A 27,976-nucleotide genomic window follows, 5' to 3' on the forward strand; every position below is an offset into this window, starting at 1 on the left:
CTCATTATGTTCTCCTCCTTGTATCTCTTGTTGCGTCTTCTTGCTTCATCAGGTCTCCATGCCAGCCTGTTTCATCAGCTCACTGTCTTGCTTGTCTTCTTTAGCAGGCACCGGGAACCAAACCTGGGACCAACCATGTGGCAGGCAGGAGCTCAATCGCTGGAACCACATCCTGTTCCCATAAATTGTATTTTAAAGCATTGGGACAATTTTGTTATAAGCCAATTAAAAGAAATGAAATTCTTGTGCAAAACTGCATGATCACAGTGCAAATTAATTAGAAATAGCCTTCAAACAGATCTTTTAAATGTTATCTTACATTTAAACGTATTTTGCAAAAAAAAAATGAAAATTTTAAATAACAGTGAGTTGTGTGTTTATGTGTCTAACTCTCTATTTGTGTCTGCCTATTTTGTTAAAATTATAAGTAACTGTCTAACTCCCTATGTCTATTTGCTCAGTCTATATCTTCATATATTGGGATGGTAATATCAAATTAAATGAAAATTCTTAAAAGAGCTCTATTCAAATTGTTAAAAATTAAATATGTGGTGTAGCAGTTTAATATGGTTATGAATTCCAAAAATAGACATTAGATTATGTTTGCAAGCTGGTCTGTACCAGGGTGTGATTAAGTTATGAGTAGGGCTTTGATTGGACCACGTCATTAGGGCGTTCAGTCCCCACCCCTTGGTGGGAGGGGACTCACAGATAAAGGACATGGCAAAGGACAGGGTTGAGAGTTTTTGAGGTTGGAGTTTTGATGTTGGAGTTTGATGCTGAAGCCTTAAGCTGGAGCCCTGAGAAGTAAGCTCACAAAGGAAACAGAAGCCAGCCCCAGTAAGAGAGGAACCCTGAGCCCAGGAAGAAGCAAGCCCCAGGAAGAGAGGAACCCTGAACCCAGAGAGAAGCAAGACCCTGGAAGGGAGGAGCCCAGGAAGCCTGAACCCTCGCAGCCATCGGCAGCCGTCTTGCTCGAACGTGTGAAAACAGACTCTGGTGAGGGAAGTTACTTATGCTTTATGTCCTGGTATCTGTAAGCTCCTACCCCAAATAAACACCCTTTATAAAAGCCAACAGGCTTATGGTAGACTAATACCTATGGATATATATGTGAATGAATATTCCTGGAGGCCAAATTAGGCTAAACAGCATGGAAAGGTCATATAGAAATACGAATATAGGAACTATGGGGAAAGGGAAAAAGAATCTCCTGAGCTCTTTGAGATACTGAGCTCCTAGCACCTTCTCTTTGCAACAGCTCTGAGGGATGGGCTAGGTGTGGCAGATTAAAACTCTGTCTTCTAGGCTGGGATTAAGAATCAGTTTGCCCTGAAATCCCCCAGTTTAAACCTTTACCAGCCTTAAAATAAGGGTGGTTAATAATCTAATAGTCAAATTTCAATAAGTAAAAGTCCTTAAAAGGTATGTAAACGTCTTTTCTAAATTATAATTAAAACAAATTTAAAAATTGTAATATATTCCAAAACCTAGCATACATTATGCTTTTAAGATTATTCACAGTTTTGGAATTTTACTTGAGAAAAGAGGTTTTAACCTCCTGTAAAGGAAGGAAAAAGAACATTCCTTGCATAAATTATAATGGTTTCAATTTTATTTAGCTTGGGTGTTATCTCCCCAGGTTTATTGAATACTAATTAAATGAATTAACATTATATGTATTAAATCTTTAATATTAAATTGTAAGTTCATGTTTAATGAAATCGAGATAAAAGTAAACTTCGGTCATTGCTAATTGTAATTTAACAGGCTTATTTAAATGTAAGGAAACTAGTCTATGTGGTTATGGTTAATTATAGAAAGTTTGTAAAAGTATCTTCTAAACTGAAGCATTTAAGTGGCTAACTCAAGGATGCCATTATTTCTTAGGAACCTAAATTGATATTAATAACAAAAAGTAACCTCTTAACAGGGAAACCTTTCAGAGGCCACCTCAATCTGCATGTTAAAGTGGTGGTAAGAAAGATAATCTTGTTTCCATTGGGAATTTTCAGTTTTCATAAAATAATTGAGAAAATAATTTTTCCTGTATTGCTAAAGTATAAGGCCTATTAATTAATGTCATCATGATAAAGGTATAAAAATAAAAAGCAAAGTAATAAAAAGTTAAGTTAATCGGATATGTTATAAACTGCATTGGAAGTGTTTAGAAAGTGTATAAAAATCAAAAGAGATAGACTTCAGTATTGTCAAACTCTTGTGCATTCAAACCAGGCCCAGATACCCTGCATGATGCCTCTCCATTTGAGTTATTGGCTATTTTGGTAAATGTATTTACCACGTCTCTGGTTTTGCTCCTGAAATGGATGGAGAGTATGATGCAGTTTTGGACTCCTGCAGCAGCCGGCAATGGCTGGATATAACCGGATATACAATGGACACTGCCTGCAGACTGGCTCTGTTTCATAGCACCTAAGGGTGCTGAGCACCAGGCCAGGAAACCCTGGAGCCTTACCTTCCTAGCCTCTCTCTAGGGTCAACGGTGCTGCCCCATGCTGGCTGTGCGAAGGACATACCAAGTGCAGCAGCAATGGTCAGAGCACTGTGAGTGGAACTTAGACACAATTGGCATTCTGGACTGCTCCCACGAGAGAGAACATGTAAGGTATTGCAAACCTGGAGCTTAGATCTGCTCATGGCAGCTCAGAGAGAAACTTACATGTTGATTAGTGCATTAATCAGTATTAATACTACTGTACCTATGTCTCTTCTATTCTAGATCATATGCAGAGGGATATTGAACATGTGAAATATCCTGGTAAATTTAATTCATTTTCTAAGTAATTAATCAATGTGCCTATAAGACAAAAGAATGGCTGCCTTAGGTACTGTCTTTATTTTGCTTGCCACATGCCTGTCGTTATTACCTATGCTGTCCTCATGAATTTATATTTGGGGCAGTGCCTCTCTTCATACCTCTCCGAGCTGCCCAAGCATAACCACTGTTGTGGCAACTGGGGTTGGTAGTTTATACCCAAACCCAGCAGGTCTACCACAATCTCCTCAGAATTAACCAACAACTTAAAAGAACTCAAGGAAGAACGCAGTTTCCCATCAGCTGTGGGAGGAGGCAGCCTCTGAAAGCACCTGGCCTTTCTCACTCTTGTGGCCCAACATGTCATGGCTGGCCCCCTTTTTGGGCCTACCTACTACCATCTTCTTTGCCCTTTTAATAGGACTGAGTATCTTCAAAATTCTAACTGGGCCCATTCCTTACAGAATCAATGCCTTATTAGTCATGCGGGGATTTTATCCAGTTCCAAACAGGGTGCTGGACCCGTCTTCTCTCAGCCTCAGTAGAATAGCCAGATAGGTTTATGCCCTGTTACGCAGGGACTACTGCCCTAACCAGCAGGGCATAACTATAGAAAAATGACATTTCCCCTCAGCACCCCCTTAAGAATAAGGGTGTGAACTCTCTGAGGGGAGTTGAAGCACATTAGTACAAGGAAACGAGGAGATGAACCACAACATGATCGGCATTCAACATGACCACGAGACCCTGCCAAGACCTGGACCTTGACCTTGAGGTCCCAGTTGGGACTCTTCCGGGCTAAGGGGAGTCCCTGGATATTCCAAACAGGCCTCACCATTGGCCCCCACCATTGGTGGGGTAACCAGTAACAGCTGGGACCCCTCCCCTTAGCATTAGCAAAGGGAGGAATAATTAATAGCTTAAAAAGGTGACCACACAAGCCAAAGCCCGCTCTCTGTCTAGAGGAGCCAGCACCAAATCTCAGTATGTATTTCTGTCCTTCTCTCCCATTTCTCAGCAAGCTCCATTCTTTCCCCCCATTTCTTAATAAATTCTTTTTTCTGGCCTAACAAAATTGGCACATTCTTAAATTCTGCTGGTGCCATAGGCAAGAACCTAGAGGTATCCAGTACTTCCCAGCCTTCACCTGCACATGGAGTTCTGCAAATCCCTCCATTCGTCCATTCAACAATGTGTACGGAGCACCTGCCCCTCCTATCCACCAGGGGATGTTTCAGGTGGTGAACAAAACAGACATGCTTCCTGCTCTCAAGGAACTTGGAGGTGTCCTGTCAGGACCTTGTGCCTCAGTTTCCCCATCTGCACAAGGGGATAAGAAGAACTACCATGTAAGGTTACTCTGAGGATTAAATATAGTGACGTACAGAAAGGGTCTCGAACGGAGTCTACACACCATACGTCATGTGTTAGCGAGTCCAGGTCGTTCTGCGTCTTCCCACTGGGTGACCCTCGTAAGTGACTTGAACTCTGCGCCTCGGTGTTCTCATCTGTACGGTGGGCGTCACCACGCTGCGTGGACGGTTCCAGAGTATCATATGCAGGAAGCATCCGGGCAGGAACTCGTTTATGAGCAGTGTCTGTTACACAGGGCATCACTGGTTACCAGTGCCATCCAGTGTTTCCTCACGTGGCACCACAGCGCTCAGAAGCAGCAAGGCCAGCCCACGGGCGAGGGCGCGAGGTGCAGTCTTGCACCCAGCGAACACGCAGCACAGCCGGGAGTCAAACCCAGGCCTGTGGCCCCAGCGTCCGTGTGCCTCAGCCCGGTTTCAGTTCCCTGGATGCTGAAACAAATGCCGTACAATGGGTTGGCGTCCACAGTGGGAATCAGGGCTCACAGTCGGGAGGCTGGGAGAAGGCCCAAACTGAGGCATCCCCAGGCGGTGCTCTCTCCCTAAGACCGCGGCGCGCCGGGCTGGCTGCCCGAGGCCCTGGTCCCGGGCTTTTCTGTCGCACGGCAACGCTCGTGGCTGTGTCTTCTCCTTTCCTTGCTTCCACCTTCTGGCTGCTCCCCGCGCCTTCTCTCTCCGTCTGACTTTCATTCTGCTTATAAAGGACTCCAGTAGCCCGGATTAAAGCCCAAACCAATTCAGTGGGCCACTGAAGAGAAAACCTCTTGACGAGACCCGATTCACATCCTGTGGACCCGGTCCACAGGATGCGGACCAAGACCAAGCGCGTGTCCGAGCCGGGTGTGCGACTCCGACGCCCACAGGCCTTGACTGGTGGTGGCCCCGAAGACGCGCACGTCCTCATCGCCAGAACCTTCTAGAGCAAAAGCTGCGGTTAACTAAGGACCGCGGTTACCTCCAGGCCCCGGAATGCAGTCTCGACTGTCCTGGTAAGAGAGGCTGAGGGATTTAAGAGACTCAGCAGGGAAGATGCAGAAGAGGAGGAGGTCTGCAAGGACAGGGGAAGAGGCCGGAGTGACCGGCCACAACCCAAGGGACGCCTGGAGCCACCAGGAGCTGGACGAGGCCGGGAACGGGCTGTCCCCTGAACCCTTCAGCCTCGAAATTGGATTTCTGGCCTTTAGAACCGCAAGAGAATAAACCCGTGTTGTTTTAAGCCACCAAGTGTGCTAACTGGTTACAGCAGTCACGGGACGCAAGTCCGGTCCCTGTCATCTCTGCGGTGAGGACAGTATGGGGCAGGTCACGCCAGCTTTCAGGCCTGCAGAAGGACCAGGAGCCAGGGCGCGGGGAGGAGCGGGCCTTCCGGGTCGGCCATCCTGGGCTCCGATTCCAACTCCACCACGCCCCAGCTGTGGGCTCGTGGGCGGGCGTGGCTTCTCTGCCTCGGTTTCCTCACCTGTGAGGGGAAGAGGGTGATGCGTGTCCTCTCTTCAAAGGCATGGGGTACCGCCTGCCCCAAGGGCTCCGTCAACATGAACTTTTGAGTGTTGCTTCTCCTCGCTGCGTCAGCTCTCCGTGTGTGCGGCGCCACTCCTGGGCAGGCTGCACTTTTTTCACACAGGGCGGCTCTCCTTGCGGGGCGCGCTCCTTGTGCGTGTGGCAGCAGCACTGTGCATGCGCCAGCTCATCACACAGGCCAGGAGGCCCTGGGTTCGAACCCTGGACCTCCCGTGTGGTAGATGGATGCTCTATCCATTGAGCCAAGTCCACATCCCCGCAGTGTGGCTTTTTAAGAACACGGGCTCCAGGGCCAGATTCAAATCCCAGCTCTGCCGCTCACGGACTGTGTGGCTTTGGGCAAGTGCCTGCACCCCGCTGGGCCCGTTTCCTCATCTCTGAAACGGGGAGGATTAAATGAGTCACAGCGGTCATTCCTCCACAACAGTAAGTGACCGGCAGCCGGCCCCCAGGGGTGTCTCGTCAGACCTCCTGCTTGTTCGTGTGGTGGCCGCTGCAGGCTGTGGAGGTTCCTTGGTGGGTCGGCTGTGGAGATCTTAGCGTCCAGGATCGGCTGACGTTTGGTAAAGGAGATGACCCTCCGTGCAGTGGCCGGGCCTCAGCCCATCCATGGACGGAAATGAAGGTTCCAGAAAGAGGAAGGACAGCACCCTGCCCCGTTCCTGAGGTAACACCTGCCAGCTTCCCTGAAGAAACGTCCTCAGGAGTTCCACGCCACCTCTGCCTGACCTCCTGGTCGGCTCCCATAATCGCGTGAGCCAACTGCTTGTCATAAATCCTCGCTGGGTACACACACGTGTGCTTACACACACACGTCCCAAGGTGCGGGCGCCGCGCCTCTGGAGATCGCTGACTCACACGGCCCAGTGCAAACAAAACTCGTCTGCGGGTGGACCAGGAAGAGACGATTGTGACGGTGGCTGGTGGCGTGTCAGGTTTAGCAGCGACCCCCAGGCCCCGGGCCAGGCGGGCAGGGGGGTTTGGAAGTGGGTCCCAACCCTGTCGTGCCCTGGGGCCTTCTCCGGAGCCTCCGGGGCTGCAGTGTCTTGGGGGAGCCAAGTCGAAGCTGGGGCAGGGGTGGGCGCTCGCTGGGGCCTGGGAAGGCGGGGACGGGCAGTTGTGCCATTCACCCCAGGAGCCGAGACCGAGGCTTTGCCCACCCCCGTGTCCCCAGGTCCAGCCAGGTCTGAGCTCGGGGAGCAGAGGCCCAGCTGCCCCCAGGGGTCCATCCCCCACCCCCATTCACTGCCTCGGCGCAGAGTGGGTGGGGCCAATGGGTCCAGACTCTGGATCCCACCCCAGCTGCCTTTGGGCCAAAATCCCTCTAGAAAGAATGTTCTGGGCCCAGCGGGGTCCAGTCCACAGCTGAGCAGCCGGCGGTGCCCGGCGGGCAGGTGCCTGCGGGGTGGGGAGGACGGGTGGGACTTGTGGGAAACAGTCTTATCACGGGGTGATCTGGGCAGTGACGAGATCGCCCGGGGTGATTCAGAGACGGGAGGAGCCACAGGGTGGGGAGCTGGGAGAGGTGGGCCAAAGCGCGGGGGCTCCCTCCGGGCCACAGGGAAGGACGGATGGGGGTGTCAGAGCCAAGGGCGACAGGCGCCCCTGCCCCCAGGCAGGGACCTTCCTCCTCAGCACCCTCGGCAGGCGTGGAAGGAAGGGCCCTTGCGCCTGCGGGGACAGGAGCAGCTGCAGGGGAGGTCGTCGTCCTGGGACGCAGCCGCCTCTCCTTCTGCCATCAGAGGTACCTGTGGCCTCCACCATCAGACTGGAAGCCTTATGGAATTGGGGCAGGGATGCGTCACCCCAACCCTATCCCCTGGCCCAGAAAGGGGGAGCCTTGATGAATTAAAAAATTTTTCTTCTGGCGTTTTCAACCTTCACCCAAGTAGACGAATAAAGCAACGAAGCCTCAAATATCCCTCGCTGGGTTTTCCACATTTTGCCGATCTCATTTTACCTGTACCTCCACCCTGTGTCCTTGTTCAATCTGAACATCTCCTCTTGTACCGCTGACTGATAAGAGCATCTTACGATCACCGCCACGCTGTGGCGACGTTAAACGATAGCCCCCGAATATCACGGGAGACCCGCCCTTTTGCAGGAGGTCTCTGTACCAGGACCCAGAGAAAGCCCGCGTCCCGCCCGCCCTGATTTCTTACCACCCAGCCACCCCCCTGCTTCTTTTTTCCATGCCACGGACTCGCTGGAGAAACTGGGTCCTTTGTCCTGCAGGTGGCCCCTCCTGTTTTGGCTCCTTGCATCCTGGCAGTATCATGTCGCTGGCAACTTTATCCTCCTGTTTTGTCACATTTTTCAAACTGGTGGTTAGGACGGGAGGCTTTATCAGGTTTGGCTTCTTTATATTTTTTTTTTATTAGGGAGATTCCAAGCTGGTGTCACAAACGTCCTGGCTCAGGGGCTGTTAGGCTACCCCTTCTTCTTCTTTTTTTTTTTTTTTTAACATTTCATTGTGGTAAGAGACACAACATAAAATGTCCCATTTTAACCACTTTCAAGTGTACAATTCAGCAGTGTGCAGTCCGTTCACAACGTAGTGCTGCCATCACCACCATCAGGTAGGAAAAACCCCAAACAGAAACTCACTAAGCCTTAACGCCCCATGCACCCTCCACCCTGTACCCTGTAATTTAATTTCTGACTCTGTGCATTTGCCCATTCTAGTTACTTCCTGTAAATGAGATCATATAGTATTTGTCCTCGTGCGTCCGTCTTCTTGCCCTCAACACGACTTAGTCAGGTTCAACCCTGTGGTCGCATGCTTCAGAACTTCCTCTTTTTCACGGCTGAATAATATTCCCACGTGTGGGTACACCACGTTTTGTTGACCCATCCATCTGTCGATGGACACTCGGGTTGCTTCCCCTTTGGGCTGTGGCGAATGACGCGCCACTGATCACCAGCGGCTGCTCGTCTCTTTCAGTGTCAGAATTGTTGGGGGGCTCTGCCGGTGCCCGTCTCAACCCTCCCCAGTAAAATTCCTCATCAATCTTGCCCTGCTTTTGGCAGCCATCGGCAAACCTTGCCTGGGCTCGTGCCGCCATACAGGGGGGCCAGATGGTGATTTCCCAAGAGAGTCTTTTTTGAAAAACTGACTATTGCTGTTCGCCTAGTGCTTTCCAAGACCCAGAGGTTCCAAATCCCACCTTCGACGGCTTTCCAGACGCATGTCACCTCCCTGTGCCTCGGTTTCCCCCTCTGCACGGCAGGGTTTTTAGGGGCATCTATCCCGCGGGGTTGCTGGGGAGGCTGGATGAGGGAGTGGCCCAGTCCTGGCTCAGGGGCAGTGCTAACCGCTGTGGGACCCAGGAGGTCGACTCAGACACTGAGGGCATTCCCACGTGGGAAGGGCTGGGCCTGGCAGACTCGGCCTCCCTCCTCCAGGCTGCCTCCCTGGCCTGACTCCAGCCAGGCCCTGCATCCGGGCCGGCCCGCTCCCTTCTGCCATCCAGCCACCACGCCTCCCGTCCTGGGAGGCCAGGTGGCTCTGGGGTGGGGTTTGTCTGCCATTGGTCCAGGATGGTCCGGTCCGTAGAAATTTCTTGGGCCTTAAATAAAGAGACCAAGCCCCAGAGAGAGAGAGCTGAGCTGGACTGGGAGCTACCCTGCCGCCCACGGCCCACTCCCTGCAGGCGGGACCAGGTGAGAGAGGGGAGAGGGAGGCCCCCTCCAGCCCCGCAGCCCACACACTCACACTCACACACACACACACACACACACACATACACACACACACACGGCAGAGAGCTGCAAACAGACCCCAGAGGGGCTCCAGCTCAGGGATTTGGGAAATGAAGGATCAGACAGGCCTTCCTTGGTCCCTCATCCCTCCAGGATGTGCCCCACCCCCAGGGTCCCCAGCTGCAGTGGGCCTGGGTCTGTCCCGTGGCAGCCCAGACACTCCCTCCTCGGGCTCCCAGAATACCGTTCGGCTGCCCTCCCCAGCCCCCCTCTGCCTTCTTTCCCTGCAGATCTATTGCTTACGCCCCGCTCTGCTAACTGCCCCTGCCCTCCCTGCGCCCCCAGCAGGCTCCGTCTCTTCCCTGCTCCGTTCTTCTCCTCCGGGTCCTCTTACAGTTTCCTGGAGCCAGCCTGAGAGTAAGAGAACAGGCAGCGAGGGCTGGGCCTTTCCAATACTGGATTTTCCTGTTCTGCCCCCTCTTTCTAGAGGGCCTACTCCCTCACCCCAGAGACCAGCCCCAGGTGAGGGGATCACACGACCTGGCCAGGCCCCAGGGGGTGGCTTGGCCCCCTCCACCCTTGCTTGCAACCTCCCTCTCTGCCCCCCGCCCCCGGCTCTGGGCCTGAGGATGAAGTCGAGGCTTTCAAAGCGCTGGCCCTTCCTCATTGCCTGCCCCTGGAGAGTCGTGACTGTGGTGGGAATTCCCGAGAAGCCCAAAGGCAAATGGGTGTTTTCTCAGAAATGTCTCGAACTGATTGAGCACCCAGCCCTGCCCTCCCTGCGCCGGCGTTTGAGGGGACAAGTATGGGACAGGGCGAGGCTGTCCCTGCCCCGAATACACGGCACTGTACTTTGACCGAGTGGGAGCAGGTGCTGGCAGAAACTGAGCTAGGGGTGCTGGCCCTGCAAGGGCAGTTCTGAGCTTGCCAGAGGCCCGGAGAAGGTAGGGCAAGGTTTTCAGAGCCGGGGACCCCGATATGCAAACCACAGGGCGAGAACGGCTGGGGCGAGAGGAAAGCGGGGGCTACGGGAAGGCTGGAGGGGCCAGGGCAGCTCCGGGACAGGGGTTGGGGTTCTCTCTTGGGGGCGCTGGGGAGAGGCTGGGTGGCGGGGACTGACCGGAGGCTGGGAGGCCTGGGGGGTCCCGAGGCCAGAGGTGGAGACCAAGGTTTCTGCCCAAGGAAGCAGAGAGACGTTGTCCAGAACATTCCTCCTTTGTTTTCACCCAAATGGAACTGGCTTTATTGCCTTTCTGTTTGCTCGGAACACATTTCAGTGTGGATGGAGAGGCGTGGAGCTCAGGGGACGCTATTGGCAGACACTGGCGGCCCCCCGCCCCCACCACCCGCCCGCTCTCAGCCTCTCTGGGGGCCTCGGCCAGGCCGGGGGCTGCTCCCGGGTCCCCCGAGCGCGAGGCCCTGGGCCGGGCCCTCCTTCTAGAAAGCAGGCCTCTCCGCAGGGTCGTTGTTGAAATTCACTAGGACAGTGGTGACGAGGGCCAGGCGCGCGGCACGGGCCCCAGCCAGGCCCCAACCCCCGGATGTGTGTGGGGACACGAGCAACCCTGCGCGGACCCCAGGACCCCAGGGAGGCCGACGCGGGGCGGGGGGCGCCTCCTCCGGGCTAATGGAGGCTTCCTGGGATCCCAGCCCTGGGAGGGGGAGCTGCCAGTCCCCCCCCATCTTACAAATGACAAGGCTGAGCGCACAAAGGGGCACACAGAGCTAATGGCACTAGGTCAAGGTCACACGGCCAAAGGGGGCCTGGGCTGGAGGCGCTGCGCCTACCCCCTCCTCACGGGGCAGTGCTCCAAACGGAACCTGGGCGGCCCCTTCCTCCCCCACCTCCTCCTCCTCCCCCGCCACCTCCGCCAAGGTCAAGTCAAGGTCGGAGGGCGGGGGGCTGCCCCGGGCCTCTCAGCCGCAGCCCGCCCGTCTTCCCGCGGAGGCGGGGGACACGCGGCGCCCGCTGGGCCCGTCCCCGCCGACTTGGGGCCCGCAAGCGGCTCCTGGGGCCGCGGCTCCCGCCGTTCAGGGGCTGGGGGCGGTGGGTTAGGAGGTCTGCCCTGCCCGGGGCTCTTCACCCCCTCAGCACCCAGAACTGGAGGCAGAAAGACGGGGCTGGAGGGAAATGGGAAGCTGGAGCAGGGAGATGTGGGCAGAGACGGGACCAGATTTTGTCTGGGTTCTGGGCTGCGCTGCAGAAATGAATTCCAAGGGCACGTCGGGGGGACTCAACTGCTCTGTAGAATGAGGCCTAGCCCTGCTGTGGTCCGTTGAAACCAGGAGGGTTTTGCCTTTATACTGAGAATGGCAATGCTGCGACCCGCACCGCCGAACAGGGTCCTGAGGCCGGAGGGGTGTGAGGCTGAAGGAATGAAAGACACAGAAGAGCAGGGGCCGGGGGGGACCCGAGGAGCCCGCAGCTACCTCAGGCCCTTGGCTCGACCACGCACTTTATTTTATACCATAAGGGGAAACAGCACATTCAGAAGGTTTGCGTTTCTAGGTCACCACAAGCGGAAAAGTTTTTCTCCTATTCATAAGCCTACAGGTAACACAGTTTCTTTCTACCTCTTATCCACACTCAGCATATTTAGTTCAGCATGTGACCATGCCCCGTGGCACCTCCTATTTTATCTCCAGACTCTCCCCGCGCACTTTATCTACATTCTCACTGTGAAACTTGGAGCCACCTTTGCACATGGCAGAGCAAAAAAAGAGAAAGAAATCTAATTGGATCTTACTGAACTGTTGAATTAATCTGGAAAATATTTGGATCTTCATGAAATTACTTCACTGTTGAATTAATCCAGCTTCAGACTTGTTATAAGAAATAATAAAGGTCCTTATCAAGTAAGCCACTAAAATATACTAACCCATGTACAAGGACTCAAAAGAATACAATGGAAGCTATTCAATAGAATAAAATAGAAATGTAGATGCTGCAATGGAAAGATAACCAAGGTCAGATCCTAAGTCAAAAGAAGCAAGGAGTGGAAGAGTTTGAATAGTACGATATCACCTCTTAATGATATAGATGTATATACCTTAAAAATTTGGGAAGACCATGATTAATGATAATTCTGGTTAGTGTTACTGGGATGAAGGGGAAGGAAAAAAAGACATGATTTTAATTGTCTTACCTTGTTTAAATAGAAGTATGTGTAAATATTAGTTTTAGAATTAGAAAACATTAAATAAATACAAAGGAAAAAAAAGCTCATTGGGTGAGTTAGGCCACTGATTTATTAAGGTAGGGAGGGACGAGAAATGGGAGAAAATAGCAGATCACGGGTCCCAGGCAGAGAGGAAGGGGCTGAAAGGTGATAAAGTGGGCTGAGTCACAGGCTACACTTTCCCGTTTAGATTATAAATGCCCAGGGGTTTACCTGCGTGTTGGTCCATGCGAAGGGCACGGCGAGAGCAGGGCACAGGGGGCGGGAACAGGGCAGGACTGTCACCGGGACAGGGCGAAGACAAGACGGCGCAAGAGAGCTTGGCACCTGCTTCTGCAACCATTAGTTCTGCCGCCTCTTTGCTGGCGCAGGGGAGGACTTGCAGCTGCTTGCTGTTCTGATTGATGACCCCCATCAGTCCCCCGGGGTGACGGCCCAGTGACAAGGACCTCAGGGAACACCCTGGGCTCCTCCTGGCTTCCGGAGGAAGTCTTGTGCTGAACGGCAGACTCTTGTCGGGGGTCTTCCAGCCAGCCTGGGGGTATCGACGTCCACGTGGACTCCCTGCCACGTTCCAGATCCATCCACTGACCCCCGGTCTTACTAGCCAGCTTCACGTGGGTGCAGGGAGAGCTGCATTCCTTCCCGCCAAGGCTTGGGGGGCACCTGCCAGGGCCGGGGACACCTGGGGAAAAAGGGGAACACGGGCCCTTCTGCCAAGGAGCTGAGACCCAGAGCTAGTGAGAGAGACTGGTCAGGAGGCAGAGGGAGAGGAGGGGCGGGGGGGCGGGTCCCGAGCTGGGACACAACCCTCCTGCTCTGCCTCTCCTCCTCCGTCTCTCACCCACTCTGCTTTCCTCTCTGGGTCTCCATCTCTTTGCCATCTCTGTCTCCTCCTCCCTCACTCTCCCCTCCCTCCCCCTCCTTTCTTCCTTCCTTCCATCCTCCCTCCCTCCCTCCTTCCCATCCTTCTACCTTTCCACAAGCATTTCCCTTGGCCTCTTGGGGTCTTGTGGTCTGTGCTTGGCAAATTCAGAGTCAGGCAGAGCAGCCAAGCGCACTCCTTGCCCTTGAAGTGCTCACAGTCTAATCGGAGAAAGGTGGGGGCGGAGACACGAGGCCGCTCGAGAGGGAGCCACGCGGAGCCCTGTGGGGACGGGCCCCTCTCCCACCTCGGGCCCTGCCTCCTGCCTTCTGGTCCCCAGAGAATTCCTCTCCACCTGGAGTTGAGTGTGGGCCCTGGGGGAGCCCCTGGGGAGCTGCGCAAGCCCTAATGGGCTCCATCTCTCCTCTGGTCTTTTCTTCCCAGGGCGGGGCTCTCTGCCCGGGGCTTTCTCTAACTCCTTTGGGGTTTGGCTCGGCTGCTGCACTAGCTCGGCTCTCAAAACCCTTTAGCTGCCAGGCTGTTTCGAATTAGGTAAGGTAAGTTTTTTTGTTTTTGTTTTTGTTTTTGTTTTACGAAGATTTATTTTTTATCTATTTCTCCTCTCCCCGCCCCCCCCAGTTGTCTGGGCTCTGTGTCCGTATGCTGTGTGTTCTTCTTTGTCCGCTTGTATTCTTGGCAGGCGGTGCCAGGAATCTGTGTTTCCTTTTGTTGCGTCATCTTGTGTCAGCTCTCCGTGTGTGCGGCGCCATTCCTGGGCAGGCTGCACTTTCTTTCGCGCTGGGCGGCTCTCCTTACGGGGCGCACTCCTTGCACGTGGGGCTCCCCTACGCGGGGGACACCCCTGCGTGGCAGGGCACTCCTTGTGCGCATCAGCACTGCGCATGGGCCAGCTCCACACGGGTCAAGGAGGCCCGGGTTTGAACCCTGGACCTTCCATGTGGTAGGCGGATGCTTTATCCATTGAGCCAAATCCACTTCCCAAAATTTGGGTCTGGGTGTGTTGTAGAATTTGAGAGAGGTTCAATTATTTGCGTATAGAGAGGCCAGGACTCAGGAATGATTTTGAGAAGGAAAAATGGTTTATTGATGGCCGGCTGGACTCAGGAGCTTTCTGTTTGAATCCCGAGCCCGGAACAAGATTTTCAAATGTCTTTTATACAGAGAGGAAAGGCCAAATGGTCCCTTTGTTTCAGTTCTCAATAGGTTTGAATTAGCATATATATCTTCCACATCTTAGGTAAGCTTTTAGCATGGACTCCAGACATTCTAGATAAGCTTTTAACATATTTGGTTTGCATTTCCCCTGAATACTTAAAGTTTATAGACCTTGCATTCTTAAACTGTTTCCTGGGACTGGAGTCGTTGCCATTGTCACTAAGGGCAGGACTGCAGCCTCTTACGTTCTACACCCACAAGTCAAACAGCTTAGGTTATCTCTGAAGAGACAAAGCGCCTCCCACCCATAGCCCACATCAGGTGGAGGTCAAGTGCGACACAATTGGGAAACCGAGGCCACAGTGCATGAGAAAAGAGAGTTTCTTACTGTCCCAGGGAGAGAGGGGGCTGTTGAGGGGTCAGCGGGAGGCAGGGGGGGAGCACGAGGCAGAGCGAGAGGGACCCATGGGCTCGGCGTCCGGGTGGGCCGGGGTGGAGTGAGGAGGTTTCCCGTGGGAGCCAAGGACTGGTTAGTTTAAAGCAGACCTGCATGAAGAGGGAGGGGGCCCGGGCCGGAGGGGGAGGACGGTGACCCTGTCATCCAGGCCAGCCTTGGGTTTGGGGTGTGTGGGGTGAGGGTGGTGGCTGAAGATGTGGGTTCGGGCTCTTTGCTTGTGCAAACAAACTCTTCGATGAAAAAAAAAAACACTTTATTTCAACTTCACAAAAATAAAAGAGAAGGGCAGCACAACAAGTTAGGGAAACATTATTCCTAAAAAGTTCTTTTCAGGCACTTTTCCCTCATCTTATTCCACCTGCTAGCTCAGTCGTTCCTCTAGTGTTCAGAAAGATACAGATGAACACAGCTTAGTTAAATGACATCATCAAGGTCTCCTCATTAATGAAAAGAAAATGAAGAGAAACGAAAGGCTTGATGGTCTTCCTGTCTCACAAAACCGAAGCCCATATTCTTTTTTTTTTTTTTTTAACCTTTAGACTTAGTATAGCACCAACTTGGGTGCCATGGGTGGGCTCCAAGGGTTTCGCTGACTTAGAAATCAGAAGCAGGGATACTGCTGTTAGGGCACCGCTGGGCAAACTTGTCACAGCGGTCAGTAAGCCCAAGAGAGGACACCTGCCAAGCTTCTGGCAGCTTTCCAGGTTTGACCAGGTCACATCCTGCTTTTCTCAGTCCATTGTACTCTTCATAACCCCTCGCCTCAATTTTGTCCTCAGGGACAGGGGCCCTGGGCCAGGGAAACTGGAGCCCTTTCGCCTCTAATTAACCTTTGCTCAGATCCTCCAAGATGTGCTGCAATTCAATCCCGCTCGGGAGGAAGAGCTTAGAAAGGCTCACCCTCTGGGAGGAGGCGCAAGTCCTTTGAAAGAGTTCAGAGGTCAGGATGCCCTCATTCCTCGGACTCTTCCCAGAAGCCCATCCCGGTCAGCCAGTGACCACACCTGTGCTTTGACCGCGGCGAAGCCACCCAGGTGTTGGTCCAGGCTTGACTGTTGGATGGCTAAGTGCATCATCATTTTTGACCTATTAGCAGTAGGAAAGTGTGTCCTGGGGTGATGTGCGCCTCCTCCCTGGTTGCCAGCCACACACTGGTGGCTCAAAACCAATTCCTGTCCTTCCATCTGCTCTGCTTATTCTCTGCCACCATGTCTTCAAAGTCTCGTCCTTTTTGGGGCCTCTGCTTTGTCCCAAGAGCTCCCAGGCAACAGGTTAACGAACTGCTTCACTCTACAAACCACTGGTTCAAGTTTTCTGACCTGGGCTGGGGAATCCTCACCGTGTCCCCCCTCCAGTGATACCGCAGTGAGTTCCACGTGTTCTCTGAAGGTCTGTTCTGTGCAACCACCCCACTCCTGGAACTAATTTCCACTGGAGCCAAAGTTAAAAAGAACAGATGGTATGATTGCTCAAAAATAAGGGGATTTTTCCTGGGATTTCTTGGCCAGAAAGTGAAGGGCTCTTGTGTATTCTTTGCACATCTGCTCAGGTTTTATGTGGTTGCTGGATTTCTCTGCTTCAGTCTCATGTGACCCATCACAGATGCTCCAACCCCTACTTTCTTTCACCAACACTGGCTAACTGCCTTATGGATATTTTAGTGAAAGTACCCAACAGAGAGAATTTGATTGGCCCAATTCATCCTTTGGATCTGGCCTACACTTATCATAGGCCACTGACCAGTGAATGGAGAAACCACCTTGGTGTCAGGTGTCCACCTCAAATTCAACTGGCTGCAGCCAGGAGGGTAGGCAGTGCCAGGTGGCTGGGTCTTCTATGGGTGGGGCTATTTCTTTCTAAGAGGGATATAGGCAGGGCATCCCAAGATGGACATCTTTAGAAACTGAATCCCCAGTAAATGGTATACACTCATACTCACCACATATAGATACACCCACGTGTGTAGACTCACAGTATACAAACACCCACATTCAAACACAGAATGATTACACAAATACACGCCCATGTATACAAACACCCACAATCGCACTCATGTGTTCATGTCATATGATCACAACCACTTAGACACCATACAAACAGACAAGCATCCATATAATACAATGTATACCTGTTTATGCACAATGTATGGATGCCCCCACATGCACACACAGCACGTACATGCTCATTTAATGCACATGGCATGTATACAGATAATGCATACATATCCACAGAGATAAGCACACCCACATATCAACACAATGTGTACACACACATAAGCACATACTGTATTTACATACCTGAATATACCTACCCAAGTATACACATCTATTTTAGTTTCCTTGGCTACTCAAGCAGAAATCATGCAATGAGTTGGCTTAAATGATGGAAATTGATTAGCCCACAGTTTTGAGGCTGGGAGAAGTCCAAGTCAAGGCATCATCAAGGCAATGCTTTCTGCCTGAAGACCGGCATTCTAAGCGTGGCTGCCGGCAGCCCTTGGTCCTGGGCTACTGCATCACATGGCAATGCACATGGCGGCCTCTCCTGGCCTTTCCCTTCTCTTCAGGTTCCATTGACCTTCAGCTTCTTTCTTTCATGACTTCCTCTCTATCCTCTCTATCCATCAGAGTTTCATTCTGCTTATAAAGGCCTCCAGTAATTAGATTAAGACCTCTCCTCATTGAGTTAACTGAAGTAACTTCACCAGAAGGTCCTACTTACAAGCGTTCACAGCCAGGGAATGGACTAAGTTTAAGAACAGCCCCAACCACCACGACACCCACTTACATGCACATACAGAGTCTAAGTAAACACTCACCTACCGCCACAGAACGTCTGCACACACAACAGCATAACTGCCTCAGGAGCCACCTGGAGCCTCGGACTACTGCTTCCATGCCCCCTGAGCTAATGTCCCTGCTTTCCTTCCCCAGACAGCCATGCTCAGCGCTCAGGTACCCTTCTCCTTCCCTGCAGTCCACTTCCTTCTCTTTGTCTTCATGACTTCCACCATATTTCACCTTCAGCAGCGGCTAGTCAAGATTCAGCCAATGCAGGAGCTACCAGGGCCGGTGACGCAGAGCCCCACCACCAGCCACCAGCTCAGGGGCATGTGGACGGTCAACGTGCAGGGCCGCCTGGGCAACCAGATGGGCGAGTACGCCACGCTGTACGCACTGGCCAAGGCCAACGGGCGGCCCGCCTTCATCCCTGCGCAGCTGCACAGCACCCTGGCGCCCATCTTCAGGATCACCCTCCCCGTCCTGCACGCCGACGTGGCCAGCAGGATCCCCTGGAAGAACTACCACCTGAACGACTGGATGGAGGAGGAGTACCGCCACATCCCGGGCAAGTACGTCCGCCTCACGGGCTACCCCTGCTCCTGGACCTTCTACCACCACCTGCGCGACGAGATCCTGCGGGAGTTCAGCCTGCACGAGCACGTGCGCGAGGAGGCCCAGGCCTTCCTGCGGGGCCTGCGGGTGAACGGGAGCCGGCCAGGCACCTTCGTGGGGGTGCACGTGCGCCGGGGGGACTACGTCCACGTCATGCCCAAGGTGTGGAGGGGCGTGGTGGCCGACCAGGGCTACCTGCGCCAGGCCCTGGGCTGGTTCCGGGCCCGCTACGGCTCCCCGGTCTTCGTGGTCACCAGCAACGGCATGGCCTGGTGTCGCGAGAACATCGACGCCTCCCGCGGCGACGTGGTATTTGCCGGCGACGGTATTGAGAGTTCACCTGCCAAGGACTTTGCGCTGCTCACACAGTGCAACCACACCGTCATGACCATCGGCACGTTTGGCATCTGGGCCGCCTATCTCGCTGGTGGAAACACCGTCTACCTGGCCAATTACACCCTCCCAGACTCTGCCTTTCTCAAAGTCTTTAAGCCAGAGGCAGCTTTCTTGCCAGAGTGGGTAGGGATCGCGGCTGACTTATCCCCACTGCTCAAGCACTGACCGTAGCCTGCCCTTGGCCCCTTTTTCCCCTTTTCTAACTCCCCCAAGATCAGCTCCAAGGCACGAAGGGCACAGAGTTCCATATACCAGGAACTTCCACTCTTGTGTCAGGATGTTTCTGGTTGCAAGCAACAGAAGTTCCAAATAAAGTATTTCAGGGAAGCGGACATGGCTCAACTGATAGAGCGTCTGCCTACCATATGGGAGGGCCCAAGGTTTGACACCCAAGGCCCCCAACCCAAGTGGTGAGCTGGCCCACGCGTAGAGCTGCCCTTCGCAAAAGGAGTGCCGTGTCACGCAGGGGTGCCGCCGTGCGGGGGTGCCTCACATGCAAGGAGTGCACCCTGCAAGGAGAGCTGCCCCGCATGAAGAAAGCGCAGCCCGCCCAGGAGTGGCGCTGCACACATGGAGAGCTGACACAGCAAGATGACACAACAAAAAAGAGACCCAGTTTCCCCGTGCCGCCGAGGGTGCAAGAACACAGAAGAACACAGAGCCAGTGGACACAGAGAGCAGACAACGGGGTAGGGGGGAGGCAAAGGGGAGAGAAATAAATAAATCTTTAAAAAAAAAGTATTTTAATGACATATTCATGAATCTTATGCAACAAGACCAGTGGGGGCACATCTTCAGGACTGGGTGATTCAGCAGTTCAGCGACATCATCAGTGATCCCAGTTTCATTCATCTTCTTGCTCCTTCTTATTTTGACTCATGGTCCAAGACAGCTGCCATATATCCAAGCGACACATGCAGGCAACCTCTTCCAGAGGCATAAAAAAGAGACTCTTCTTATCTTTGGTTCCTTTCAAAAAGCGGGGAAACCTTCTTAAGCCTTCCAGTAACTTCCCCTCATATTTTCTTGGCCAGAATTGTGTCGCATGCCCACATGACCCATAGTGCAGCAAAGCCAATGAGACCCCTGGGATTGGCTTAGCCGACAAATACTCATTCCCTGCAGATGGGGAGCTGATCAGCCCCCTCTGAAGGAAATGGATGTTTGAAGAAAGAAAACTGGGGGAGTTAGGAGGAGGAAGGTGGGGGAATGGCTGCAGGGTAGACAACAGAGATGCCTCAAACCGTCGTACACGTAGTTCACTCCATAAAGGCAGTGGCCAAGGAGACAGGTGGGGGCTTGAGTGGAACCCACAGTCTACTCAACAAGCCCTGTGTCCTTGGGACTGTGTCCACTCAGAGGACGTGTTTTTTTGGTAATTATTCTATCTAGAAGGGGAAGAAGGGGAGCCTTTTTCTCGTTTGCACGGAAGTGCCGTGTTGGCTGGTAGTTGGTGGGTATCCAAGACTTCGTGCTGCTCATCCATAGCTGGGCGTACTAGCCCTGGGATGGTGGCAGCTGAGAACTCAACGAGCTTCAGGAGCTTGCAGTCACTTTCTCAGGAAAGGCGGCACATCTGTTATTCCTCAGGCTGTGAATGCATCCCTCAACGTCCTTCTGTCTTGGAGACTACATTTTTAACTATTACAAAGACATCAAATAAATAACATTCATTTAATCATCATTATGAACACAACCATGTTCATAATGTTGTTTTTTGAAGGGTGGGGTGGAGATAAGGGGAGGTGTCCTTTGAGAGTTTATCGTATGAGTCATGAGATCCAAAATACATCTTAGGAGATGCATTAGATGAGATCCTATTTCAAGTCTGCGTCAACTTTTTTTTTAGCATATTTTTTTAAACTTTATTTTGTACATTTAATAATTGGAAATACAAACAATTAATTAAAAGAAAATACAGTTGAATAAAACCATACATTTCTCAATTAAATGTACCGGATACATATAAATTTTTTAAAAATCACTGTAATTTTTAAATGTATTGTAAAATCATACAGTATGTTACACAATATATTTGGTTCATAGTAATGCAATCATACAATATTTGTCGTTTTGTGTCTGGCTTGCTTCATTCAACATAATGTCCTCCAGGTTCATACACGTTGTCATATGCTTTACGACTTCATTTCTTCTTACAGCTGCATAGTATTCCATTGTGTGAATACACCACAGTTTGTTTATCCATTCTGTGTTGATGGACACCTGGGTTGTTTCCAACTTTGGCAATCATGAATAATGCCGCTATGAACATCAGTGTGCAGATGTCTGTTCATGTCACTGCTCTCAGTGCTTCTGGCTATATACCCAATAGTGGTATTGCAGGGTCACGTGGCAAATCTATGTTCAGCTTCTTTAGGAACTGCCAAACAGTCCTCCACAGTGGCTGCACCATTCTGCATTTCCACCAACAGTGGATATGTGTTCCTATCTCTCCACATCCTCTCCGGGTGTGAAATGATATCTCATTGTAGTTTTAATTTGCATTTCCCTAATCATTAGTGATGTTGAGCATTTCTTCATGTCTTTTTTTTTTTTTTTGCCATTTGTATTTCTTCTTTGAACAAATGTCTATTCAAGTCTTTTACCCATTTTTAAATTGAGTCGTTTGTCTTTTTATTGTTGAGTTGTAACCTCTCTTTATATATCCTGGATATTAAACCCTTATCAGATATGTGATTTCCAAGTATTTTCTCCCATTGAGTGGATTGCCTTTTCACCTTTTGACAAAGTCCTGTGAGGTACAACAGTGTTTAATTTTGAGGAGGCCTCACTTATCTATTATTTCTTTTGTTGCATGTGCTTTGGGTGCAAGGTCCAAGAAATCCCCACCTACCATAGGGTCTTTAAGATATTTCCCAATATTTTCTTCTAGTAGTTTTATGGTCCTGGCTTTTATATTTAGGTCTTTGATCCATTTTGAGTTGATTCTTGTATAGGGAGTGAGATAGGGGTCCTCTTTCATTTTTTTTTTGGTTATAGATGTCCAGTTTTCCCAGCACCATTAGTTGAAGAGACTGTTTTGTCCTTGATATTAACTTGGTAGGTTTGTAAAAAATCACTTGACTGTATAGGTGAGGGCTTATATCTGGATTCTCAATTCTGTTCCACTGATTGAGATGTGTCTATCTTTATGCCAGTACCATGCTGTTTTGACCACTGTAGTTTTGTAATATGTTTCAAGGTCTGGCAGTGAAATTCCTCCCATGTTGCTCTTAGAATGCTTTTGGCTATTCAGGTGCACTTTCCCTTCCAAATGATTTTGGTAATTGCCTTTCCTAATTTTGTAAAGTAGGCTGTTGGGATTTTGATTGGTATTGCATTGACTCTATAAATTAGTTTGGGTAAGACTGACATCTTCACAATATTTATCCTTCCTATCCATGAACATGGAATGTCTTTCCATTTGTTTAGGTCTTTTAAATTTCTTTTAGCATTGTTTTGTAGTTTTCTACATATAGGTCCTGTACTTCTCTGGTTAAATTAATTCCTAGGTATCTGAGTCATTTTGTTGCTATTGTAAATGGAATCCCCTCCCCCTCGATTTCCTCCTCAGATTGTTCAGTACTACTATACAAAAACACTACTGATTTTTGCATGTTGATCTTGTATCCTGCCACTTTTCTGAATTCGTTTATCAGCTCAAGTAGCTTTGGCATGGATACTTAAGAATTTTCTAAGTACAGGATCATATCATCTGAAAACAGTGAAAGTTTTACTTCCTCTTTTCTTATTTGGATGCCTTTAAATTTTTTTTCTTGTCTAATTTTCCTAGCTAGAACTTCTAGTACAGTATTGAATAGCAGTGGTGACAGTGGGTGTCCTTGTCTTGTTCTGGATCTTAGAGGGAATGCTTTCAACCTTTCCCCATTGAGTATGATGTTGGCTGTGGGTTTTTCATATATGTCTTTCATCATATTGAGTAATTTTCCTTCTGTTCCTATCTTGTGAAGTATTTTTATAAAAAAAAAGGGAAGCTGGATTTTGTCAAATGCCTTCTCTGTGTCGATTGATTATCATGTGTTTTTTTTCCCTTCAATTTGTTAATGTGGTGTATTACATTGATTGATTTTCTTATGTTCAGCCAACCTTGCATACCAGGAATAAATCCCACTTGGTCATGATGTATAAGTCTTTTGATATGTTGTTGAATTAGATTTGCAAGTTATTTTGCTGAGAATTTTTGCATCTATGTTCATTAGAGAGACTGGTCTATAATAGTCTTTTCTTGTATTATCTTTATCTAGCTTTGGTATTAGGGTGATGTTGGCTTCATAAAATGTGTTGGGTAATTTTCCCTCTTCTCCGATTTTTTTGAGGAGTTTAAAAAGGACTGGTGTTAATTCTTTTTGAAATGCTTGGTAGAATTCACCTGTGAAGCCAGCTGGTCCTGAAATTTTCTTTGCTGGGAGATATTTGAAGACAGATTCAATCTCTTTAAATGTGATTGGTTTGTTAAGTTCTTATATTTCTCATAGCATCAGTGTAGGTTGGTTGTGCATTTCTAGGATTTTTTCTGTTTCATCTAGATTGTCTATTTTGTTGGCATACAGTTTCTCATAATATCCTCTTAAGATTATTTCTATTTCTGTGGGGTCAGCTGACACTTCCCTTCTTTCATTTCTGATTGTATTTATTTGTATCTTCTCTCTCATTTCTTTGTTAGTCTAGTTAGGGGTTTGTCAATTTTATTAATCTTCTCAAAGAACCAGCTTTTGGTTTTGTTAATTTTCTCTATGGTTTTTTTGTTCTTGATGTCATTTATTTCTGCTCTAATCTTTATTATTTCTTTCCTTCTGCTTGCTTTGGGATTGATTTGCTGTTCTTTTTCTAGTTTCTCCAGTTGTTCAGTTAGATCTTTGATTTTAGCTGTTTCTATCCATTTCCCTCTCAAGACTACCTTTTCTATATCCTATAAAGTTTGATAAGTTGTGTTCTCATTTTCATTTGTCTCAATATTTTTATTGATTTCACTTGCAATTTCTTCTTTGACCCACTGATTAAATTAGGAGTGTGTGTTCGGCCTCCACACATTTGCAAATTTACCTCTTTCCCATGTATTATTGATATCCAGTTTGATTCCATTTTGATCTGAGAAGGTGCTTTGTATAATTTCAGTCTTTTTATATTTATTGAGAACTGCATTGTGCCCTAACATGTGGTCTATCCTGGAGAGAGATCTATGGGGACTTGAGAAGAATGTATAACCCACTGAGTTGGGATGCAGCATTCTGTATATGTCTGTTAGGTCTAACTCATTTATCATATTGTTAAAGTTCTCTGTTTCCTTGTTGCTGTTCTGTCTAGCTGTTCTATCTAATGATGTGAGTGGGGTGTTGAAATCTCCAGCGATTATTGTAGAGATGTCTACTTCTCTCTTTAGTTTTCCCAGAGTTTGTCTCATGCATTTTGGGGTACCCTGTTAGATGCATAGATATTTATGACTGTTATATATTCCTGGTGGATTGTCCCTTTTATTAATATATAATGGCCTTCTATATCTCTTATAACTTTTTTGCATTTAAAGTCTGCTTTGTCTGATATTAGTATAGCTACATGTGCTCTTTTTTGGTTACCATTCACATGGAGTATCTTTTCCCAACCTTTCACTTTTAACCGTTTTTGTATCCCTGTGTCTAAGGTGAGTTTCTTGTAAGCAGCATATGGATGTTTTTTGTTTTTAAAGATTTATTTATTTATTTATTTCTCTACCCTTCCTTCCCACCCCAGTTGTCTGTTCTCTCTGTCTCTTTGCTGCGTCTTCTTCATCTGCTTCTGTTGTTGCAGCAGCACGGGAATCTGTGTTTCTTTTTGTTGCATCATCTTGTGTCAGCTCTCTGTGTGTGCGGCACCATTCCTGGGCAGGCTGCACTTTCTTTTGCGCTGGGCAGCTCTCCTTACGGGGCGCACTCCTTGAGCATGGGGCTCCCCTATGCGGGGGACATCCTTGCATGGCACAGCACTCTTTGCATGCATCAGCACTGTGCATGGGCCAGCTCCACGTGCGTCAAGGAGGCCTGGGGTTTGAACCGCAGACCTCCCATGTGGTAGACGGATGCCCTAACCACTTGGCCAAGTCCGCTTCCTGGCTCATGTTTTTTTATTCATTCTGTCAGTCTGTCCCCGTCTCCTTCCCGCCCAGTATTGGCAGCCGGCGCTGCCCCTCCTCTCCTTCTCCGTCTTCCGCCTAGCCGTTATCTAGACAGCCCACACTTTCCCCTTCCCCTCCCTTGCTCCTAACCCCTTAGCCAGCTTACTGTCCAGTAACCGCCTACTGTCCAGTAACCGCCTACTGTCCAGTAACCGTCTACGCAAGCAACAGCACCCGCCGGCACTAATCAAGTCCCTTTACGTATCCCTAGACCCTATAAAACCATGTCCCCTTCTACAATAAAGCAGACTTGTGCCCAGACCTCGTCTCCGTGGTGTTTTTGCTTGCACTGCGCGTCCCCCGTGCCTGAGCGGAGAGAGCGAGGGCCCAACAGCTTCGTGCCGACCCCCCTCCTCTCCTTTGACCGTGGGGCAGCCCCCGTCCGGAGAGCTCACCCGGCCATCCGCGTCGACCCTCCCGGAGGCCCGCAGCTGCCCACATCAGTCTGTATCTTTTGATTGGGGAGTTTAATCCATTCACATTCAAGGATATTACTGTAAATGCATTGTTTATTTCCATCACTTTATTCTTTGGTTTTCATATGTCATATTAAATTTTTGTCTGTCTTTTTACTCTTTTGGTTATACTTTCTGCTATTTTTTCTTCTATACTCTCCTCCCAAGTCTCTCTCTCCTGGCTTTTTCTTTCAGGTTCTAAGGCTTCTTTAATACTCCTGCAAAGGTGGATTCTTTTTTGCAAACTCTCTTAGTTTCTGTCTGCTTATGTATATTTTATACTCACTTCATATTTGAAGGTCAGTTTTGCTGGATAAAGAATTATTGACAGGGGAAATGGACTTGGCCCAGTGGATAGGGTGCCTGTCTACCACATTGGAGGTCTACGCTTCAAACTCTGGGCCTCCTTGACCCACGTGGAGCTGGTCCACGCACAGTGCTGATGCACGCAAGAAGTGCCCTGCCACGCAGGGGTGTCCCCCGCGTAGGGGAGCCCCATGTGCAAGGAGTGTGCCCTATAAGGAGAGCCGCCCAGCCTGAAAGAAAGTGCAGCCTGCCCAGGAATGGCACCGCACACATGGAGAGCTGACAAAGCAAGATGACGCAACAAAAAGAAACACAGATTCCTGTGCCGCTGACAACAGAAGTGAACAAAAGAAGAACATGCAACAAATGGACACAGAGAACAGACAACTGGGGGAGGGAGGAGAGAAATAAATAAACTAAATCTTAAAAAAAAAATTATTGACTAGCAGTTTTATCTTTCAGTATCCTAATTGTCTTATCATCTCCATGATTTCTGAAGAGAAATCTGTTCTAAGTCTTACTAGATGTCCCTTGTACATGATAGTTTGCTTCTCCCTTGCTGGTCTGAGAATTTTCTCTTTATCTTTTTTTTTTTTTTTTAAAGATTTATTTATTTATTTAATTTACCCCCCTCCCCTGGTTGTCTGTTCTTGGTGTCTATTTGCTGCGTCTTGTTTCTTTGTCCGCTTCTGTTGTCGTCAGCGGCATGGGAAGTGTGGGCGGCGCCATTCCTCAGCAGGCTGCTCTTTCTTTTCACGCTGGGCGGCTTTCCTCACGGGCGCACTCCTTGCGAGTGGGGCTTCCCTACGCGGGGGACACCCTTGCGTGGCACTGCACTCCTTGCGTGCATCAGCACTGCACATGGCCAGTTCCACACGGGTCAAGGAGGCCCGGGGTTTGAACCGCGGACCTCCCATATGGTAGACTGACGCCCTAACCACTGGGCCAAAGTCCGTTTCCCTCTCTTTATCTTTGACATCTGACATTCTGAGTAGTATGTGTCTTGGAGTAGGTCTAATTGGATTTATTCTGATTGGAGTACAGTGTGCTTCTTGAACAAGTAAATTCATTTCTTTCATGAGAGTTGGGAAATTTTCAGCTATTATTTCCTCAAATACTCTTTCTGTCCCTTCTTTTCTTTTCCTTCTGGAACTCCCATGATACCTACGTTGTTATGTTTTGTGTTGTCATTCAACTCTCTGAGCCCCTGTTCAATTTTTTCCCATTCTTTTCTCTCTTCAATTTTGGCCCTTCTGTCTTCAGTATCACGTATTCCTTCTTCTATCATTTTCAGTCTACTGTTGCATGCTTTTAATGTGTGGTTTTTCTTAAAAGATGTATTTGTTTATTTATCTATTCCCCACCCCCCAGTTCCCCCATTGTCTGCACCCTGTGTCCATTTGCTGTGTGTTCTTCTGTACCTGCTTGTATTCTCATTAGGTGGCTCCATGAACCGGTCCTGGGACCTTCTGGAGTGGGAGAGAGGCGATTACTTTCTCGCACCACCTCAACTCCCTCTTCTGCTGTCTTATTTTCTCTCCTCTGTGTCTCTTGTTGCATCATCTTGCTGCACCAGCTCTCCACGCCGGTTGGCACTCCTGTGTGGGGTGGCATTCCTGCGTGGGCCAGCTCACCACACGGGCCAGCTTACCCCACCAGGAGGCCCTGGGCATCGAACCCTGGACCTCCTATATGGTAGATGGGAGCCCAGTTGGTTGCACCACATCTGTTTCCCTCTAATGTGTTTTTCTCTCTCTCTCCCTCTTTATTTTTAAAAAAATGTTACATTAAAAAATGTAAGAGGTCCCCATATACCCCCCACTTCCCTCACCCCACTCCTCCCACATCAAAAACCTCTTTCATCACCATGGCACATTCAGTGCGTTTGCTGAATACATTTTGGAGCACTGCTGCACCACATGGATAATGGTTTACATTGTAGTTTACACTATCTCACCAATTTCTTTTTTCATCTCACCTATTGTGTCTTTCATTTCCATGAGCTCTGTTACTTCTCTGTTTAGGATTTCAAATTCTTCTTCACGCTTGCTCAATGTCTTCTTGATGTCATTTATCTCTTTAACCATATTGTCTTTTATTTATTTATTTATTTATTTATTTTTTATTTTTTTTAAAGATTTATTTATTTATTTAATTCTCCCCCTCCCCTGGTTGTCTGTTCTTGGTGTCTATTTGCTGAATCTTG

General features: G+C 49.6%; 1 protein-coding gene across 4 annotated transcripts; it reads left to right on the forward strand.

Annotated features, from left to right (window-relative positions):
* Positions 1–9,202: 9,202 nt before the first annotated feature.
* LOC101444337 (galactoside alpha-(1,2)-fucosyltransferase 2) lies at positions 9,203–20,863 on the forward strand. Of its 4 annotated transcripts, XM_058280533.1 has the most exons (3): positions 9,258–9,333; positions 13,861–13,968; positions 17,983–20,863. In XM_058280533.1, the coding sequence occupies exon 3, from the start codon at positions 17,989–17,991 to the stop codon at positions 19,003–19,005; it is 1,017 nt and encodes a 338-aa protein (XP_058136516.1). In that variant the 5' UTR covers positions 9,258–9,333; positions 13,861–13,968; positions 17,983–17,988; the 3' UTR covers positions 19,006–20,863. The 4 variants fall into 4 exon arrangements, with proteins under 4 accessions (XP_058136514.1, XP_058136515.1, XP_058136516.1 ...); XM_058280531.2 differs by lacking the exon at positions 13,861–13,968 and having other exon boundaries at positions 9,203–9,333; XM_058280532.2 differs by lacking the exon at positions 13,861–13,968 and having other exon boundaries at positions 9,203–9,333; positions 18,076–20,863.
* The last annotated feature ends 7,113 nt before the right edge of the window (positions 20,864–27,976 follow it).

This window comes from Dasypus novemcinctus, chromosome 18 (assembly GCF_030445035.2).
Source record: "Dasypus novemcinctus isolate mDasNov1 chromosome 18, mDasNov1.1.hap2, whole genome shotgun sequence".
Lineage (NCBI taxonomy): Eukaryota > Metazoa > Chordata > Mammalia > Cingulata > Dasypodidae > Dasypus > Dasypus novemcinctus.